The sequence below is a fragment of the Triturus cristatus genome, chromosome 10 (assembly GCF_964204655.1).
Source record: "Triturus cristatus chromosome 10, aTriCri1.1, whole genome shotgun sequence".
Lineage (NCBI taxonomy): Eukaryota > Metazoa > Chordata > Amphibia > Caudata > Salamandridae > Triturus > Triturus cristatus.
In genome coordinates this window covers 803,963,016-803,983,810 of record NC_140593.1, presented here as the reverse complement: position 1 = coordinate 803,983,810, position 20,795 = coordinate 803,963,016, and the positions used below count along the sequence as shown (strand labels likewise).

At 44.0% G+C, this 20,795-nt stretch overlaps 1 protein-coding gene across 3 annotated transcripts in view; it reads left to right on the top strand.

Annotated features, from left to right (window-relative positions):
- MAPK8IP3 (mitogen-activated protein kinase 8 interacting protein 3) overlaps positions 1 to 20,795 on the top strand; it is a 597,532-nt gene that overhangs the window by 553,021 nt on the left and 23,716 nt on the right. For all 3 annotated transcript variants that reach the window (XM_085628367.1, XM_085628364.1, XM_085628366.1), the window contains 2 exons: positions 6,820 to 6,999; positions 17,013 to 17,156. In XM_085628367.1, the coding sequence (XP_085484493.1) occupies positions 6,820 to 6,999; positions 17,013 to 17,156 (324 nt within the window). The remainder of the gene's footprint in view (positions 1 to 6,819; positions 7,000 to 17,012; positions 17,157 to 20,795) is intronic.

Sequence of the window (20,795 nt, the reverse complement as noted above, 5' to 3'; positions counted from 1 at the left end):
AGGGGGTGATCAGGATGTTGGACTAAAATGCATTTTATTATTTAAGAGAAGGGCCTACAAGGCGGCATACCTGAAAATTTCAGGGGCCCTAATTATTAGGGGCGCACAAGGTGCTAATTCCAGACGTCCCTCGTGGTGTAAGGGTTGAATGTCTGAAAAAGTTATTGTAGTGAATCACTTATCAAATTTAAGTAAGTCTCGCCTCCAATGTCAGAATGGTTACGAGGAGGTATAACAATCAATACCTGGGTTCTTCAGACAACGAATGTGAGTCTCTTGGGATGATCAGTTTCAAAGACGAACTGTCAATAAATGAAAGAGAGCATTAACTTAACGAATTCGGAAAACATCCTGGGCGAAGGACCCAACGATGTCCAGGGATTTACCTTAAGCCGAGTTAATCGGTTGTGGAAGCCTCTCAACGCGCTGGTTGCTGACTCCGCGCTCAACCGCGAGGACGTCGGTTACTGAAGCAACCGGCAGCGTGATGATAAAGGTACGCGAAAGAAAGAGTTGAAAGACTCAATTGCGATGCGGCCAAACGATTGCGATTCAGATGGCACTTGCTTGTCACCTGATGCAATGATGCGTAAGTGTCACCCAATATGACCAAGAATTATGTATGGTCACATGTCATAATTTAGGGGGTATATACTGGCTAAGTTATGTACTATAAAACGGGGGATGTGTACTATCCTCCAGTGGGGTAACAAAATCGCATATCAGGAAGGTCAACATAACGCGTATTGCATGTATCAGTACAACTGATAATTCTTATACATTACAAACATTAAAGACAAAAACATACATTTTGAAAAATATTAAAATAAAATAAACCATTTCATCCAATTACCCAAAGGTAACCCAAATCCGTAGTCATGCATCAAAGGAGCGATCTACCCATGAGCTACCATGGTGTTAAGGTAGTAACCACACAATGTTCAGACAAAACATTCTGGGACCCAGTTGGAGTTCCAGGATCATGTATGAATGAGCAGTAAATACAGTGGGAGAGAACAGTCAGACATTTTAAGTTTACAAAGGGCGACAGGGCACGGACTAACATAGATATATTATCTATTGTTGATAATGGCAACCTGTTTGCTAATTTCCTCAAATGAGTTCAAGCCTCTCGTGATCGTATCTAAGGAATGTATCCACCTACATTCTCGTTTATTGAGAATGTCAGTGAAGTCACCACCTCTAGGGTTGGGCTTTACTTTTTCAATGACCCACCACCTCAGACTTTCTGCATTGTGTTCGGAATTCAAAAAATGCTCCACCAAGGGAGCACCCGGTGTCTTGCAACGAATGCGACTACAATGCTGCAGAATCCAGCACTTCACTTTCTGAATGGTTTGACCCACATACATAAAGTCACACGGGCAAACAATAGCATAGTTCACTCCTGATGTATTACAGTTGCTGTGTTCATTAAGTATATGTGTCTGGTTGTTGTGGGTAAATTCATTGATGTTTCTAGTCAAAGGACAAGCTTTGCATGAACCACATTTGTGGTGTCCCCTGACTACCGGGATCCCCCATAGGGTGGTCTGGGCTGGAGTCCGGGAGGTGGGTAAAAGAGATTTCACCAAATGATCCCTTATGTTTTTACCTTTTTTAAAGGCATGAAGTGGAGTTGGTATATTCCCCAGTTCATCAGCCACTAGGTGCCAATGTTGATTAATGGCCTTTTTGATGGTGTTGCTTTTGGTGTTGAATGTGGTGACACATACCAAACGTTCCTCTTTAGATTTTTCACTTGATTTGGGAGTCAAAAGGAATTCTCTATGATTATGCCAGGCACGTTTACGTTCTTTTTTTAAGAGTCTAATAGGGTAACCCCGATCGATTAGTCTGGCGAGAAGGCCCGCTGATTCATTGAAGAAATCTTCCTTTTTGGAACAATTCCTCCGCAACCTCAGGAATTGTCCAAAAGGTAGATTATCCCTAAGGTTGCGGGGATGATGACATGAACATCGTAATAAGGTATTACGTTCGCTGCTCTTCCTATATAGGCTAGTGTATAATTTGCCAGACTCCGATTTTATCGTGATATCAAGGAAGTTGATGGCTTCTCTATTGTAATCGATGGTGAATTGTATATCTGTTGAGCATGTATTCAACCATAGATGGAATTTCTGGAGATCCTCCTCTCTGCCTTGCCAGATAATCACCACATCGTCGATGTACCGACGCCACAATTCTATACAATCCCCATATGGATTCAATTCACCGAGGACAAAGTGATGTTCAAACTCAGTCATATAAATGATAGCCAGATTTGGGGCAAAGCTTGCCCCCATCGCTACGCCTTTGGTTTGTACAAAAAAGTTACCCAGGAAGGTAACGTAATTTTTGGTCATGTCAATTTAAAGTAATGCAATAATGAATTCAGTAGGGACTAGATGTGGTGCGGGTCTGGTATTGAGTGCTGATTCCATACATCTAAGTGCTGCCTGTTGAGGGATGTTGGTGTAAAGGGCAGTTATATCCATGGTCGCAAGTAAATGAGTTTCGGGGTCAAAAGGGTATTCATCCACTAGTTGTATGGTTTGCATCGTGTCCCTTAAATAAGTGGTGGTGTTCTCAGCGATGGGTTTAAGGAACACGTCAATATATTTGCACAATGGTTCCAAAATAGAACCACAGCCCGAGACTATCGGCCTCCCTGGAGGATCTTGCATCCGCTTGTGTATTTTTGGGAGGGTGTAGATTGTGGGCAGTCTGGGGTGTTTATTGTTCAAGTATTCATGTTCCAATTTGCTCAAGTAACCATCAACTAAGGCCCATCTTGTGACTGAGCTTATGAGCTTCCTTATATCTTGTGTGGGGTCTTTACACAACTTGGAATAATTACCCTCCACAGTAAGCTGTGACAATATCTCTTTCTTGTAGTCCTCTACATTTTGTACAACAATTGCGCCACCCTTATCCGCGGGTTTGATCACAATGTTGAGGTTCCCTTTTAAAGACTCTAGAGCAGCACGCTCTTGTTTACTTACATTGTACTTGACATATTGTCGCTTAGACAATATGTTATCAATGTCTCTCATGACCACTTGTTCATATGCCAAAAGTTTGTGCGGCATGAGATGGGCTGGAGGATTAAATTTAGACGGTGGTCTAAGTCCACTGCCTGAGAAGACCGGCATGGGCAAGGTCCAAACTTCCCCTAAGGCCCCTTAGACGGGTCGAAACGTCGACGCCCCTTCTACTACCTGGGACACGCAATCCTTTTTCCGTGCCAGGCGATTAATTGGTCTTTTTTCTTCAACTATATAACGTGTATTGTTGTAAATTGTGAACGTGACCAGGTTTTGTTTGTGACGGTGAATTACGACCGTCTTCCTCTTTTGTGAATTTAAAGAATTTTTATTGTTACTATGTTCTATCACTCTTCTCCTCACTCACTCACCCTTTAGCACTTTTGCTGTATGCACGTTCCCTCTGGAGCAACCCTGAGTTGAATACTATATGAATTTGAAAATTAAATTGTCAAAAAATGAAGTAAATATCTGGTGTTCTATAATTTGGATGTTGCTTTTTATATTGAAATGTTATATTGAATATTGTGAGCTACTCAAAATTTCCTTTCCTGCTCAGCTCATGACCTAGTAAATCATTCAACTAAGTAAGAGACTTTTGCTCTCGTGTATCAATAATTAATTCAGGACCACTGTCTTTTGTATCAAGATTACACCCAGGTCCTTAATTTACTGGGCTACCCCATTTTAGTAATGGTATTAGTAATTTAGAGAAGCCGTCCTTGTGTTGTGACTTCAATGTGTCCACCTTGATCGTACTGCACTGGAGAGCCTAGTGTGCACTGAGCCATTTGTTTCTTCCCCCTTGCTGACCTTCACTCCATTCACATATCACATCATGTCTAGGGTCAGTGCTACTAATAGTTCTACTAAATTCTGAGGAGGAAATTCACCTTAATAAGTCTCAGCATTAGGTTCACTCACAACCCAACCTTCATTAGGTCATTCCTTAAATTTTGCTTGTTTGATTGGACTGTTAATACAATTTTACCCACCAGAGATACCTGCAGGCCCACCAACAATTGTTGTTCCCAAACTGAAGGCACATCCCCTGAGCCTCCCCTGCTTAAAACATTGACTTTTGCAAGCATAAGCTCAGTGGTCTGTGCTGTCTCCACCTTTGGACTCTTAGATGTTCCAGGCAAGGCAGTCTTGGCAGACGCTTGAGAATTAGGGTTAAAGTTTACTGTCGATTTACATGGTTTGCCGCGCAACCTACTCCAGCGTTTCTGCACCTTTTTAAGCCCAGTACAACATTTTATTTCAACTCTTATGTGGTGTCTGGTATCAAGTTTCTTGGCACAAGAGATGGAACAAGGCTTACCAATAGCTTTGCTCGCATTTGAAATGTTCCCTTGCTGCTCAACTTGACAACTGTCTTTTCTGGCTTGCTGCCTCACCAGCATGGCACCATTTATTCCAGCAAAGAGTGGGGCAGGATCCATCATGGTTGATCTGTAATGCAGGTTATGCTAACTGGTCTAATCTCTGGTGCTCCACTTTGCAAAAAAGGAAGCCAGTTCTGTCTCTTCCTCCATTGCTGTCCGGAGTTTATCAAGTCCCCTCCTGACTCATTGTGAAGTCTCCAACAACAATGTAGAGGTTCCACATTGGTCACCAGTTAGACATGGGCTGTATATGGAGCAACTTTGTTGCTAAATAAGTGGGTCTCACTAGACGATGAAGACGCTGTGTCAGACGAGCAGAAGCAAGTCTATATTGACAGTTTACTTGCAGGGACTAACCAACAGCAGCAAGCCAACAACCTTGCTGTGGCCCTGCACACCATTCAGCCGGAACAATTCACTTGTGCATCATGTCTGCAGAGACGGTCTGAACCACCCAGAGGCAAACATGTATCTGGATATGGAGGTATATGTATCACATAGTAACTGCCCTGATTGGCATACAACAGGGCTTTCTGAGTTCATGTCACAGGAACCTCATCGCTGTTCTGCCTCCCACTAACCGTCCTGTCTCCCACTAACCGTCCTGTCTGCAATCTTGTATCTGCCCTCCACTTTGAATTCCTCTTTGGGAAGACTTGCTGTCCCAGCAGCAATGCAGGTTGCTACACCCAAACCTCCACAATTTACAACTCCATGTTAGGAGAGTGAGTAGAATTAACTGAAGTGCTTTTATCTACTATCTAAGGTGCCATTTTGGCTGTTTACAGACCGTCCACCAAACCAGCTTAGTCAGACTACTGGTCTAAGGTTCAACCAGTGTCAAGTTGGGCTGCTACAAGCTAGATTGACCGATATGCTTTTCTTTGTGTTCTCTTTACCCCAGGCAGACTTCTGTGAGCAGTCTCAAGGCTTATTTGCCCTCTTTGCCTTATTTTATTTGCTTGATTAGCCTTCATTAGTCAAATCTTCTATAAGGGTGCGTTTCCTAAAAGGAATTTCATCAATATTTCCCCTGCTTCCTTCCAGTTAGATCTCAATTTAATTCTAATGTTCTTGATGTATTCTTATTTCCAGGCTCTTCACAATTGTACTCTGAGGCTCTTGAATCTGAAGGCTGTGTGTTTCATTGGCAACTGCACTTCGTGTCAGTGAGCTACAGCCTTGTCAGTTCAGCCTACATATTCTAACTTTTTACTGACAAACTAATACTTGGGACACTTACATCCTTACTCCCGAAAGTAGGGTCACTTTCCATGTGGGGCAATCCACTATGCTTTCTATGTTCTTTTTTCTGCCAGATCCAGCTAATAGGAGGAAAGCTATAATAATTGGATCCACAACATGGCCTTAGTTTCTATAATAACAGAACTAAGGAGTACCAGGTGAATGATCAGCTGTTTCTTGGGTTCGCTGATGTGAAGAAAGGGAAGATCGACCATCTCCCTGTGGACTATCTTCTACTTCTAACTGTGATATTCCCTGACCAAAAAGGATCCTCCATTGTGCCTTCTTATTCATTCCACTGGAGCAAAGGCCGCTAATACTACATTGGCTCAGGTCGTTCTGGTTTCAGACATTTGCCAGGCAGTGACAAGAGCATATGTTCCATACTTTTACTAGGAACTATTGCACCAGCTTCCAAATCCACAGAGATGGTCTTTTTGCTTGACCAGTCCTGCAAGATTTTCTGCTGTAATGTCCTCTCCTCAGTCCCATCTGTTTTAAAGGGATGCTGCTTTAGTATCAATTCAGAAAGTGCAGAATCTGTGGGTAAAGGTATCCATCAGAAGAATACTTTACTTGCCTTTAAAAAAGCTCTCTCTGGTGCATCCCTTATTTAACTACTATTTCCGCACCACATGTCCACCTTCCCAACCTGTGGAGTGAAGTTTCAGGTATTAAAATGATCCCAAGTGAGCTTTTGCGCATTTCAGTTGAAAAATCACTTCTGTTAGCTATACTCCACATTCTTGGGTGTGGAATGTCTATTGATTAAACATGTGCCAGTGCACATGGGTGGCACCTTTTTGCAGCTCTGTGTCATCATGTCTGGAGGCAGGTCGGAATCACAATGAAAGTCGATAGTGTATCTTGCCAGAAAAACGTGAGCTATCAAAAGAGTTTCAATATCCGGTCTAGATCCTGAGGAGATTCACAAGGTGAGGAAAGTGTCGGTAAACAAAGTTTTCATCAAAAAGAGCATTATGTAAGTTAATTATTTGTAGGGTATTCTGGCAAATCTCCTCCGGATGAATGTAAAGGTAGATGTGTGTCAGGAAAATTGCTATCCAGTTTCATATTGCTGATTGTGCATTGACGGGTTGTCTTGTGTTTTTTTCTATTTTTGCCATCCTTGTTCTTAGCCAATAAGACCTCCCCGACATCTGGTGAGGGAACTCGCCCTGGTGGCGTGATCCATGTGTACAGCGAAGACATCACCGACAAGGGAGCTGGCAGCTTCATTCCATACTGCTCTATGGCACAGGCACAGCTCTGCTTCCATGGACACCGAGACGCCGTCAAGTTCTTTGTTTCTGTGCCTGGTAAGAATATCCCATGCAAAATCTACTTATTGCATTAACAAGGCATCCATGTCATCCAGCACAAATAAAGAGACTTTCACCTTAGTAAATCTGCCGTGGCTTTAGATAAGGCTGCAATAAATGGCTTTGTGTGCCATGTGTAACAGTGGTTATGTGCTTAAAATTATGACTGCCTCTGTTTAGAGCATGGGCAATGGACAAGAACACCACTGTATGCATCTCATCATTGAAATACTGGATAAGCGATTGGTACTGAGTCATTATTGCAGCATTGTGTTGACATGGGTAACAAATTTATATTGAATACACTCTCTAAGGGTACACTGGTGTGTACCCTTAGACATGAGTGACCGATGATGAGGATTTGACAATGTATTGAACACTGCACATATTGGCCACATTGACCATGTTGGCCAAGCATTCAAGTAATGAGTAGCAGTGGGTATTGCTTGTTTCTTCCTGTGTATGATCACAGGAAAATCACTTCATGCATATGTGCCGAGTTCCTTGACAGTGAAGAGACGTGGAAGTAAAACAGTTAACAATTGAAAACAACCAATGTCCTGAGGTCAGCGAAGCACTGAAAAGAAATAATATACAGGGTGTGTTGCATACTGTGTAATTTTCCACACTCACCATTACATACATTGAAAGTAAGTATGTTTGGACCTTTTTTAATAGGTCAGCAGAATTCCATTAGAGCAGAGGTTTGTACATTGAATATTCCCGAAAATAGAGTAAGCCCCACACAGTGGGATTGCTGAGAGGTGGTCAGAGGCCATGCCCCTTTCTCTACCACTCTGCAAATGCACCTCTCGGCACACTACTGTTGGGGGGAGGACATCCCCTTGCCTCCTGAGGGCCTCAGGACTAAAGGGCACGTCTTCCCCCAAGCAGCAGTGCACCTGGAGGTGTGTTTGCAGAGTGGTGGAGGAAGTGGTAGTGGCCTCTGATCACCTTGCAGCAATCTAGCTGTGTAGGCCTTATTGGAGGTAACAGGAGGGGTAGTTGGCCCCAAAGGACCCTCAATAGCCAAGGGGACTTCATCCCCCTAATAGTATTACATCAAGAGGTGCGTTTACAGAGTGATGAAGAAAGGGGGCATGGCATGCGATCAGATTCCAGCAATCCTGCTGTATGGGACTTAATGGAGGTAATAGGAGAGGTAGTTGGCCCCCAAGGACATCCTTGGGGGGCCAACTACTCCTCCTGTTACCTCCAGAAAGTCCCACACAGCAGGCTTGCTGAGACGTTGTCAGAGGCCATGCCCCCTTTTTCCATTACTCTGCAAATGTGCCTTCTGGTGCACTACCAGTGGGGGGATAAATTCCCCTTGGCTCCAAAGGGGCCTTGGGGGCCAAGACGCCCTCCTAGTACCTGCTGTAAGTCCTACACAGTTTTGCCCAGTCCCCTCTCTCCACCACTTTGCAAACGTGACTGCTAGTTAAAAAACCTTAGAAATTCACTAAAAAAACAAAGGTTACAGGGTTAGATTTTACTCATACAAAACCAGCGAAATTCATTTGTTATAGTTACCTGAGTTAACTACGACTCACGCCCCCGCAATGCCCTGCCTATGAGATCATATATTACATCACCAATTACATGGTCAGTGACATCAGTGAGGACAACATCCGCAGCATCTCTGATGTGCTCACTCACACCCCTATAGAATCTTTTATACACCCACTGCCACTCCACACAACCATTCACAAACCAATACTCAGATTCTCAGAGCCATACCATTACTTACACATCCACTCACTGATGCATAGATCTACATACACACATTCACTCATTTACCCATACTGCCACTCATACACCCACTCACTCACTAATACAGCTATTGACATATCCACTCATACACCCATACAGGCAATCACACACATAGTGAGTCAGCCATAGAACTACTCACCCACCTAGACACTCACCCATACAGTCAATTACACAGCTGCTTACTCACCCAAACAGTTACACACACATACTCCCACATACAAATAGTAACATGTACTCACTCACCTATACAGTTAGTGATAAAAGCATGCACTTATCCATATAGCCACTCCCATATCCACTCACTCAGGCATACAGTCACTCATATACCCTGTCACTCACATACTACCTTTCACATACCATGTTACTCACCCATGCACTCAATCACTCACACAGCCATACAGACACTCACTCACCCATACAGCTTCTCAGAAAGGCCCACAGTACCCCATACAGCAACTGACTCACCCACTCACTCATCCATACAGGCAGTCATTTACCTCCTCACCCACTCATACACAGACACCCAGACAACCAAATAGGTAGTCAGACAATCAATCAATCACCTATATCCGTGTGGCGGATTTCTTTGCAGATAAGGTGGAGAAAATTTACTCCACCTTCCCGGACTCTGCTCGAGTAGGCCACGAGACCGCGGGGGAAGTAGGGAACGTTCTAGAGATAGAATGCATTGATAGATTTACCGTTCCCCCTCCAGAGCTGTTAACTAAAATCTGTATTAGTGTCAAATCAGGCTCTCCAAGAGACCGTGCTTCCCCTAAAGTGCTGGGAGGGAGCATCGCAACTCTTGAGCCATGTATTAGACACCTCTTGGAGTTATCTTTTAGGACAGGAATAGTTCCAGCTAGATGGAAGGAAGCAGTGGTCCTTCCGCTACCCAAGAAACCGCACATCAGCCCAGATTAACTGGAGAATCTGCGTCCAATCTCCTTACTCCCTTACTTCGCAAAGGCTGCGGAGAAAGTGGTAAACACGTAACTTACTGGACATATTGGGAAATACAATCTCCTGCATCCCACTCAGTCGGGTTTTCGGGCCCTCCACTCGACGGAATCAGCCCTGCTACTCGCCACTGAAACCATTAGGAAATATGTGGACGAGGGACAGACAGCGGCCTTAATCCTGCTGGATTTAAGTGCCACCTTTGACACTGTTGCCCATTATACCTTGTTGCAGTGTCTGAGGAAATTAGGGGTGTCTGGCAGTGCATTGAGCTGGATGAAATCTTTTTTTTTTTTTTTTTTTTTTTTTTTTAACTTTAGGGCAAACATACAGCTGTATTCCAAAGAGCGACAATGAGTACACAGTTCATCATAGGTGATACATAGAAAGCATGGAGGAGAAGCAGGCAAAACATTTCAGTGTTGGTGCGGTCAGCATTATCAAAACAGTGCAAAACAACACCCAGGTAAATACCCACAGAAGACACCGTAATGCGTACACATCCTGAGGGGCCCTTCACTCAACACTCCACACAATAAAATCACACCAAGCCCATCGGAGTGGAGACCCACAGCTTCAGTGCCCACCGTACTACACCACAGCTGGATGAAATCCTTCTTGTCTGAGCGCAGTTTTCAGGTGAGCCAGGGTTCTCATTATTCCAAAGTAATCAAACTGAAACAAGAGGTGCCGCAGGGATCGACCCTGAGCCTGACCCTGTTCAATCTCTGTGACGCCATTAGCTGAGATTGCAGATGGGCTTGGGATCAGGGTTGTGTCCTATGCCGATGACACTCAACTGGTGGTTTCCCTGACACAAGCACAGGATACTGCAGCCTCCAACTTCGTGGCATGCGTGTAAGATCTTGCATCATGGATGGCTAATAACTGCCTGAAGTTGAATGGCAATAAGACCGAGGTGCTTGTGGTGGGGAAGGCCCCGTCGGTGTGGTCATCGGCATGGTGGCCCCATAGTCTGGGACCCACCCCCACGCCCTGCGCTCAGGCTAAGAACCTGGGGGTTTGGTTGGATACTAAGCTCTCCTTTGAGTACCATACCAGGTGGGTAGCAGGGGTCTGTTTTGGAGTCTTGAGGGGCCTTCGGAAAAACTCTGGACATGCTGCCTACTGCAGCCTACTGCATGCTCTGGTGACATCGCGCCTTGATTATAGTAATAAACTGTATCTGGGTGCCACGGCTAAATGCATGCATAGACTCCAAGTCATACAGAACGCAGCAGCTCGGATGGTTCTTATGCTTCCGAGGAGGGCCTCCTCGAAGATGGCGTTGGTTTCCCTCCACTGGCTGCCGATTAGGGAGAGAGTCCTGTTCAAGGCACTGTGCGTATGCCACTGTGTCATTCAGGGGACGGGCCCATCCTACCTGTTTGATTTACTCACTCTCTACTCCCTAACACGCCAACTAAGATCATGGGGTATGGGCCAGGTGTGTGTCCCTGCCATTAAGAGAGCTAGGATGGGCGGTTGCTCCTTCTGCTTTTTGGCGGCACAGCAATGGAACAAGCTCCCCATTAGCCTCCAGTTGGAGGGATCGGAGGGTACCTTCCATAAAAATCTGAAAACGTATCTTTTCCCCCCTGGATAGACACGCCTGGGTAGGATAGGGTGTAGTTCCGAGGCAGGTTTTTTGCACCGCAGCACGGGGACACACTGGCAGAGTGTAACCAGGCGCTTTACAAATGTGCTTATTATTATTATTAAATAGCCATTCACGTACCCACTAACACACTCATACACCACTTAGACATCAACTGACAGCCAGATACATTAATTTACACAACCATTCACTCACCTATATATTCACTGAGACACCTAATCACTCATTTATACAGTCAGTCATGCACCCACTGAGTCATCCATATAGACACTTATACACCCACTGATTCACCAAAACACCTTGGTATATATATTTGACACTCATAAACGTTTAAAAAACACTCACAGTCACTGGATGATGTAATCAGTTTTGTCTTTTGAGATGTCATCAGTGATGTCACTGACCATGTCATGAGTGATGTAACATGTGAGGTCATAAGCATTGCATTGCAGGGGCATGAGTTATAGTTAGCTCACCTAGCTCATCCCAAATTACGTCACTGAAGAGATCACTGATGACATCATCAAGTGATTGTTTTTTAAAAGTTTGAGTGTTAAACACATATATTAAGGTATCACAAAAGTTACATTAGTTTACTTTGTGTGCTACTAATGAGGGATTCTATTTTAAAACATAGATTAAGTGATTGTCTGTGTAACTGTGTATCTCTGTGTGTGATTGGGTGTGTGCATGGCTGTATGGGTGAATAAGTGGGTATGTGAGTAGCTGTATAGGTGAGTAAGTGGCTGTGTGAGTGAGTGGGTGTATAAGTGGTATATGGATGAGTGAGTAGATATGTGAGACTGTATAGATGAGTGAGTGGTTGTGTGAGTTTTTGTATGGGTGAGCGGGTGGCTGTGTCAGTGGCTGTATGAGTGAGTAGCTGTATGATATGGTATGTACATATAGCTTCATGGCGAGATTAGTACAACTCACTACCAGCATCCACCAATGTTGCCCACCACTGGGGTTCAGTCCACTATGCTGATTTTTGATATTTAAACTCTCCTCATGTGCGAGGCTGTGGGTGCTGCGTCGGCGTTGGCATCCCATGTGGCCAAGCTGAACCTGATGGACTATGTCATAAGAGGTGATCTGTCATCCATTCCTTAACATCACCATTGCATGGTAAACTGCGGGCATCTTTGGAACTGAACGCTTGATCAATCGTTGGGTGTACCTGTTGTACTCACTTCCGGCAATATCTGATGAAAGCCCTGTACGGTTTGTCATACTGGTTACCCATGCTGCTGTACCATATCATGTACCTATTCATTTGATCGCTACTAACTATGCTGATTATTGAAAAATGGAAAAATAACAAACTGTCAATAAAGATATTAAAAAAAAAAAAAAAGAGTGAGTAGCTGTATGGGTGAGTGAGTTGGTTTGCATGTGGCAGTAAAAGGTGAATGAGTGGGCTCATGACTGGCTGTATGGGTGAGTTATTGGGTGTGTGAGGGGCTGTAAATGTTGAATGAGAGAGTGCACAAGTGGCTGTATGGGTGAGTGAGCAGGTGCATGAGTGTCTGTATGGGTGAGTGCGAGGGTATATGAGTGGCTGTATGGGTGTGTGAATGGGAGTGCAAGTAGGTGTATGGGTAGGTGTGTGAGTGGCTGTATGGATGAGGGAGTGGGTGTGTGAGTACCTGTATTGGTAGAGTTAGTGAGTGTGAGAGAGGCTGTATGGGAGACTGTGTTTGTCTCCATGACTGTTTAGATGACTTAGTACACGTGTTAGTATCTGGATGAATTAGCTTGTCGGCATGTGAGTATCTGTATGGGTGAGTGACTGGTTGTGTTAGTGCCTGTATGAGTGAGTGAGTGAGTGAGTGGGTGTGTGGGTGGCTCTATGCATGAGTGAGTGGTTACATGAGTATTTGTATGGGTTTGTGAATAGCTATATGAGTGGTTGTATAAGTGTGTGAGTGAGTGTATGAGATGTTGCATGGGATGTCAGTGGGTTTATGAGTAGTTCTGTGGATGAAGTCATCAGTGATGTCATTTGGGATGTCATCAGCGAGGTCACTGACCATTGCATGAGTGATGTAACGTGAGGTCATATGCATTTCATTGTGGGTACATAAGTTATAATTAGCTCAGTTAACTAGAACTACTTAATTTCGATGGTTTTGTACAAGAGAAATCTGAGTTTAACTATAACCTATGTGTAACCTTTCAAAGTATGTGAGTGAATGCATGATTGTCAGTGGGTGTTAGATTGTGGTGTGTGTGAGTGCCTCACTGAGTGGGTGTGTGAGTGTTTGAGTGGTCCTGTGAGTGGTTGCGTGATTGTCTGAATGAGTGCATGAGTGGTTCTGCTCATTTTCTGCTGGTTTTCTACTTTTTGTCTTTCTGCTTGTTTCTGACCTCTATTTTGCCTCTTTCTGCTTATTTTTTATATCTATTTTGCTTCATGCTGTGCATTGCTAACGTTTGGTTTCCCACTTTCTGCTCGTTTATGACCCTTATTTTGCCTCTTCCTGCCTGTTTCTCATCTCTATTTTGCATCTTTCTGCTAGTTTCTGACCTCTATTTTGCCTCTTTCTGCTTGTTGGTGACTTTTATTTTGCCTCTTTCTGCTCATTTCTGATCTCTATTTTGCCTCTTTCTGCTTGTTTCCGACCTTTATTTTGCCTCTTTCTTCTCGTTTCTGATCTCTATTTTGCTTCTTTCTGCTTTTAACTGACCTTTAGTTTGCCTCTTTCTAATAGTTTTTCACCTTTATTCTGCCTCTTTCTGCTCGTTTCTCACCCTTATTCTGCCTCTTTCTGCTCGTTTTTGATCTCTATTTTGCCTTTCTGCTAGTTTCTGACCTTTATTTTGCCACTTTCTGATCTTTATTTTGCCTTTTTCTGCTTGTTTCCGACCTTTATTTTGCCTCTTTCTGCTTGTTTCTGATCTCTATTTTGCTTCTTTCTGCTCTGTGCTGAGCTTTAGTTTGCCTCTTTCTACTAGTTTCTCACCTTTATTTGACCTCTTTCTGCTCGTTTCTCACCTTTATTCTGCCTCTTTCTATCTCTATTTTGCCTTTCTGCTAGTTTCTGACCTTTATTTTGCCACTGTCTGCTCATTTCTGATCTTTATTTTGCCTTTTTCTGCTTGTTGCTGACGTTTAGTTTGCCTTTCTGCTCGTTTCTCACCCTTATTCTGCCTCTTTCTGCTCATTTCTGACCTTTATTTTGACTCTTTCTGCACGTTTCGGATCTCTGTTTTGCCTCTTTCTGCTCATTTCTGATCTTTATTTTGCATCTTTCTGCTAGTTTCTCAGCTTTATTTTGCCTCTTCTTACTCGCCTCTGACCGTTATCTCACCTCTTTCTGCTCGTTGCTGACCCTTATTTTGCCTCTTGCTGCTTGTTTCTCACCTTTAATCTTCCTCTTTCTCCCCATTGCTGACCCATATTCTTTTTTTTATTTATTTTTATTTATGCATTTTCAAGAGCAAAAAATGCAGACATGAGTACAGGCAATGTATCATGAGTAATGTACAGCTTCAGACAGATACAATTAAATAACGAAGCAGGCATTGAGGCTAAAGGAGCACAGTGAGCAATAAATCAGTGCACAAAACATTAGAGGCAGTAAAATTAAGATAACTATAGTTCACACATAGCAGCAGTGTTCAGTCTTGAGGTGGTTCCATGGAGGGGGAGAACGGGGGCGTACAGAAGCATATATCATGCATGAAGGACTCAGGTAGGTGCCACATTATCAGTCCGTGTGTTGTCGTACCCATCGATAGGGTGTGAAAGCAGATATGCCGTGAGGGGTCCCCAATTATCTTAAGGACAGGAGGCTAGGGGGAGCAGTTCAGCAAAGGTGTAGATTTGATCCTGCCAGAATACCATGTCTTGGATCCAATCCTTAAATTTAAGTGCTCTGCCCCGACCTCACCGGCATGCTATGCGCTGTTTGGCGAGAAGGAGACTGAATGAGATGAATTTCCGGTGTTTAACTGCTAGGGCCTCAGTCTGTCTCGAAGGAGAGCGAAAAGGGGAGGGTGCGGAAGATGTAACTAGGTCATTTGTTCCAGGGCTTCGAATACAAGGAGCCAATACTCCTGCACGGCACTGCAGTCCCAGGCCAGGTGCAGGAAGTCAGCCCCCGTGACCCCACACCAGTCACATCTATCATTGTCTCGCAATTTAAAGCGATGAAGCCTAGCAGGTGTATAGTATGTGCGATGTAGGAATTTGTAATGGAGAATGCGGAGGCGGCAACTGGACGTGCTTTGTTCCGTCTGTTTGCAACAGTAGGTCCACTGCTCATCAGTAATAACCAGTCCCAACTCTAAGGGCCATTTGTCCCTAGTAGTGTTCTTTGTGATGTTCTGAGTGGTGTACAGAGTATGGTATAGGGAAGAAACCAGGTGAGGAGCCGCATCTCTGTCTAATATGAGGCGCAGAGGGGATACCTCTGGGGGCTCCCGAGGGAATGTAGGGGTATGCTCCTTAAGTCCCTGGCGCAATCGGACATATAAAAAAATTTCCATGGGGGAAGGTGGTTGTGTGGAGAAAATTTGCTGCGAGGTACGGAATTTGCCATGAAGGTAGAGATCCCCCCAGGTTTTAATACCATATTTAACTTGGGTTTTCTTAAAAACACCTTCCTGAAGAATAGGCATTTTATTGCTGACCCATATTCTGCCTCTTTCTGCTTGTTTCTTACCCTTATTTTGCTGCTTTTTTCCCCTAGGACCGCGGGGGAGCCTCTAGGCCTCCGCTGTCCCTGCTGGCTCCATGCCTCCTGTGGGAACCGGCATTGCTGCTGCACAGAGTGAGCTGCTGAAAGGCAGCTCCCTCCAGGCAGGAGCAATCCTTTCATCTGTTTCCCTGCCCACTTGACAGCAGGTAGGGGAACAGACAAAACATCAGTTTCCAGCAAATGAGCATTTTGTCAACTCTCACTTGCTGGAAGCGGAGTGTTTGCTGTGACTTGGCAGGAGCTTTTAAAGCTCCCTCCAAGTCACAGCAAACAGCTATGTCTCGGGGTGGGCACACCGGTACATAGCTCGATCTCGCCCTGGGGAGTGGTGGTAGCCAGGGTCATTATTGGCTCCAGAATCTGCATGGGCCGGCCCCAGAGAGATGGTGGTCCCTGGGCTGTATATGGCCCCTGAGGCCCCCCTCCCTGTTTCAATTATCATATAGGCTCCTGGTAGGTGGTGGTCCCTAGGACGGTCCACTGCGGCCCTCTTATTGCTTTCAATTTAGCCCCGGGGAGGTGGTGGTCCCCGAGGCTCGAACACACCCCATGAGAGGGGTCTTACGGACCCCTCCAAACTTACAATAAAGCCCAGAGGAGGTGGTTGTCCCTGGGGCTTAAAATGCTTAAGGAAGGGGGGATCTGTGCGCCCCCTTCCAATTTTCTTTTCTGCATGCCCCCGGACCATGGCCCACCCAGGGGCTAAACAGTAGAGAAGCACTTATTTATTTATTATTTGGGTGGGAGCCACAGACCAAGGATACTTTACACTAAAGGACATTTTTTAATGCTTTTTTGCCCTAGGCAGTGTCCCTATGGGTCACCCCCCAAGAGGCCTAGGAGGTCAGGGTATTCCTACCCTGCCCCCTTCTCTTTTTGTTTTAATGTTTTTTGTGGGTAATGGCATAGTCAGATAAAACAGCTGGCTTAAATATGTATTTCTGCATTTGCAGGAAATGTTCTAGCTACCTTGAATGGAAGTGTTCTAGACAGCCCCTCTGAAACCCCCAGTACAACTGCAGCAGAAACAGAGGAGCAGAAGCTGAGGAATGTCCTAGTCCTGAGTGGTGGTGAAGGTTACATTGACTTCCGTATCGGTAAGTTCTTTATGTTCCTCTCTTGCTAAATAAACTTTTCACAAATAACTGACGCTGATTCATTAACCACATCAGGTATCTTTATTAGTTGGGATACAGCGCTGGTTATTTGAAATAGTAGTTGTAAGTTATGGTTCCAAAGGTACTGCATTTGTATGTCTGTCTTAAGCATTGCTTGCTGTTTCTTACATTGAAGTGTTATTGTATCCAGAAAATCTTTCAAGAGTGTCTGTTTTTGCAAGGTAAATTAAAATAGCAACATTTATATTTTTTCACAAGGGTGCACACAAGCGTATTTTTCTCTGCCCATTGTTGATGAACATTTCCTTTGTTGACGAAATTTCCTTGTTATGTTTATATCATAGTATGCTACTTTTATTGGGATACTTACGTGAACCAAACTGAAGTGCTTTACTGACACTTTACCCCTATAACATTCTGACCTTAAAAGTTTAATTGCAATTGTCGGTGTACAGCACAGGTTGACACCAAAGATACATCATTACCCATCTTAGACTATTCTCTTTCAGATCCATTTCCAAGCATTAAAATTTCATTCATATGCTGATTTCTTCCAGCTTTATTTTGAGGTAACATACCCCAAAGACTCATTTGCTGGAATTCATTCATTAGCCTGACTAAGATAGCATACTGGTTAGAAGAAAACTGCCTCAAGGTTAAGGAAGGGAAAGCTGGGGTGATTTTCCATGGCCCAAAGAATCTGCAATCTTCTTGGACTCGTTGTCCCAGATCATTTATTTTACTAGGTCTTCCATCTACATTATCAGAAACTGCAAAGAAAATCTGGGAATCTTCTAAAGCACTGACTTGACCATGAAGCCTCTCACAGCAAAGGGGTTAAGGATTGCCAAGTATTCTTACACTTCCTTCTAGGCGACTCATATTCAGTGGGCATTGGAGCCTTCATCAACTAATTTGGGTTATGGGAATGTCATTCTTGGATATTTCCTTGACTACTAACTGTCCTGGCTTCAGCACACCCAAAATGTCAGTGTCCTGCTTTTGGTCTTAATAAATAAAACAGAGTGTTCCCTCTGCACAAGCTTCCTGCTAAAACAACAGTGGGCTTTAAAACTCACACCCTCATTCATAATTGGCTATATGACCGCATCTAAATACTTAGCCTGACAGATTTGCCATCATTGTCCTGTTTGTCTCCTATGCCACAGGAATGTATTTCTTTATTTAGAACCACATGTCAGAGGGACTCCAGTTTGTCAGCTGTAGGTTCTCAGCTGTGCAAGCATTTTCTGCACCAGGTGAGAGAATAATCCCTCTTCAGGCATATTTAAAAATGCATTTAAAATGGTGCTTTGTTTGCTAACCTCTCAGTCTTCCACTGGTACTTTTGTGTATTTCATTGTGTCTACATGTAGTTTGGTCCTTACACCAGGTTTATTTTCTCGCACTTACATTGGAAGTCCTTTACTTCGCGGTTAAGTATTTAATTAGTAGTATATATATATATAAATATATACATACCCACAGTTTATCCCTGTTTGAAGGCGCACTCGACTGCTGACAAACTCTCAGAATTCTTCTATTTCAAGAAAAACGGGCAACTTCCATCCAGATAACATTTTCTGCCTAACGTGTTTCAGAGCAGGCAGCTTCTTGTTCACAGGCTTGCCAGTGTCTATGCAGAAAAGCCGATAAACCAATTTGTCTGCTTGCAAATTGGATATTGATGGCCCTCTAGTGGGCCTCTTAGGTGAGTGTTAACTTCTGTTCATGTTGGGACTCATGGTGTTTCTCAGCCAATTCTTCCCCTCTCATGTTTTACAGAGTGATGGTAGCCACTCTGTAGTTATAGTTAAGGTTACTAGAGATAGGAATTGTTCGGTTTTCTCTCACTTAATAACTTTGCACCCATTTGACGAATCATTGCAATATTTTACAGACCTATTTCTCCCATTACATTGGTGAAGCATTAAAAAGGTTGGTGGCTTTTGGTCATGGGGTTGCAAAGAAAAGGGGGGGGGGGGGGTGTCCCACAACACGCTTGCCCTCCAATACATTGTACATAGACTTTTTTTATTTCACATAGCGGTGAAATGGCTGAACCCCACTGACCACGCTAGGAACCTAGGCATCATTCTGGACAACAAGATAACCATGACAACTCGGGTCAACCCTGTCTCCTCCTGAATCTTATATCCTCCGCATGCTTCATGGGATATTCAAATGGCTACTGCAAAGCTTAAGACGCATCCTCACTCAGCTCCTCATCTCCAGCCAACTCGACTACGGCAATGCTCTCTACACAGGGATCGCAGCTCACCTCCTCCAACAACTACAGACCATACAGAACGCCACAGCCAGACTCATTCCGGATCTCCCTAGATGAGCCCACATAACCCACTACCTCAGGGAACTCCATTGGCTCCCTGTACATAAAAGATGCCAGCCTGACCCATGCATACAAGACCCTACACAACTGCGGACCTGCCTACTTAAACCACCGCCTGAACTTGCATCTGTCCATCAGACACCTCCATTCTGCATCCCTTTCTCTAACTCTTCATCCCCCGCATCCAATGTAGGAGATGCGGAGGTTGCTCCTTCCCTTACCTAGCAGCGAAGACATGGAATGAGCTAACCTTTCATCTATGAGCCTCCCCATCTCTTATAGAGTTCCAAAAGTCCCTGAAGAACTGGCTGTTTGACTAATCATCTGGACCATGATATCGCCAGGATACCCTCACTGGTGAACAAGTAGCGCTCTACAAATCTACTGATTGATTGATTGATTGATTGATTGATTTGCTGTTTTCTGTTACTCTTTACACCATAATCTAAATTGCTGCTATATTTCACATACATCCTTAAAGCCTGCCACTGTACGCCACTCCACTATACACTTGAAAAACAAAGTGGGGCGACCCGGTGTCCCTCAGAATCTGGGTATAACGTTTATAAACAAAAATGGTTCTGTCGGGTTTAAAAGTAATTATCTTTGCGCATAAAGAGTCACATAAACCAAATATCGATGGGACATGAATGACACACATGCCTAACCAGGCAGGAAGCGTTTTCTGGAATAATTAGAATAACAATGTTTATGCATATCCACTTTGCATTTTATCAGAATTACTTCATTCAGATATATTCATCTTTTCAAAAGTACAAAGAGCCTGTTCAGAAATAGGTCAAATATATACATATGGTGCTCATGTGACAAAGGTGCTTGGTGATCAACTTGGTGCAATATGTACAAGGTGGTTTCAAGATTTATATACAAGTGAAAAGACAAAGTTATTTAGAGGCCAGACTGGTAACCAAGAGCCCTACTGGCTGTAAATGCTTATTTTAGTATGTATGGCCTTGATAGGTTTCACCGTACGCCACTTCATTGTACGTCACTCTACTGTATTCCAATTCCTTATGCACTACTCCAGTATATGCTATTCTACCCTACGACACTCCACTCTATGCTATTCCACTGTATGCCACTCCACTGTATGTTATTTTACTGTATGTCTCTACACTGTATGCTACTCTGCTCAATGCCACTCCAGTGTATGTCACTTCACTCTACGCTATTCCATTGGACAGTCCTCTACTGCATGCCACTCCACTGTATGCCATTAAACTCTACCCCACTCCAATGTACGCCAC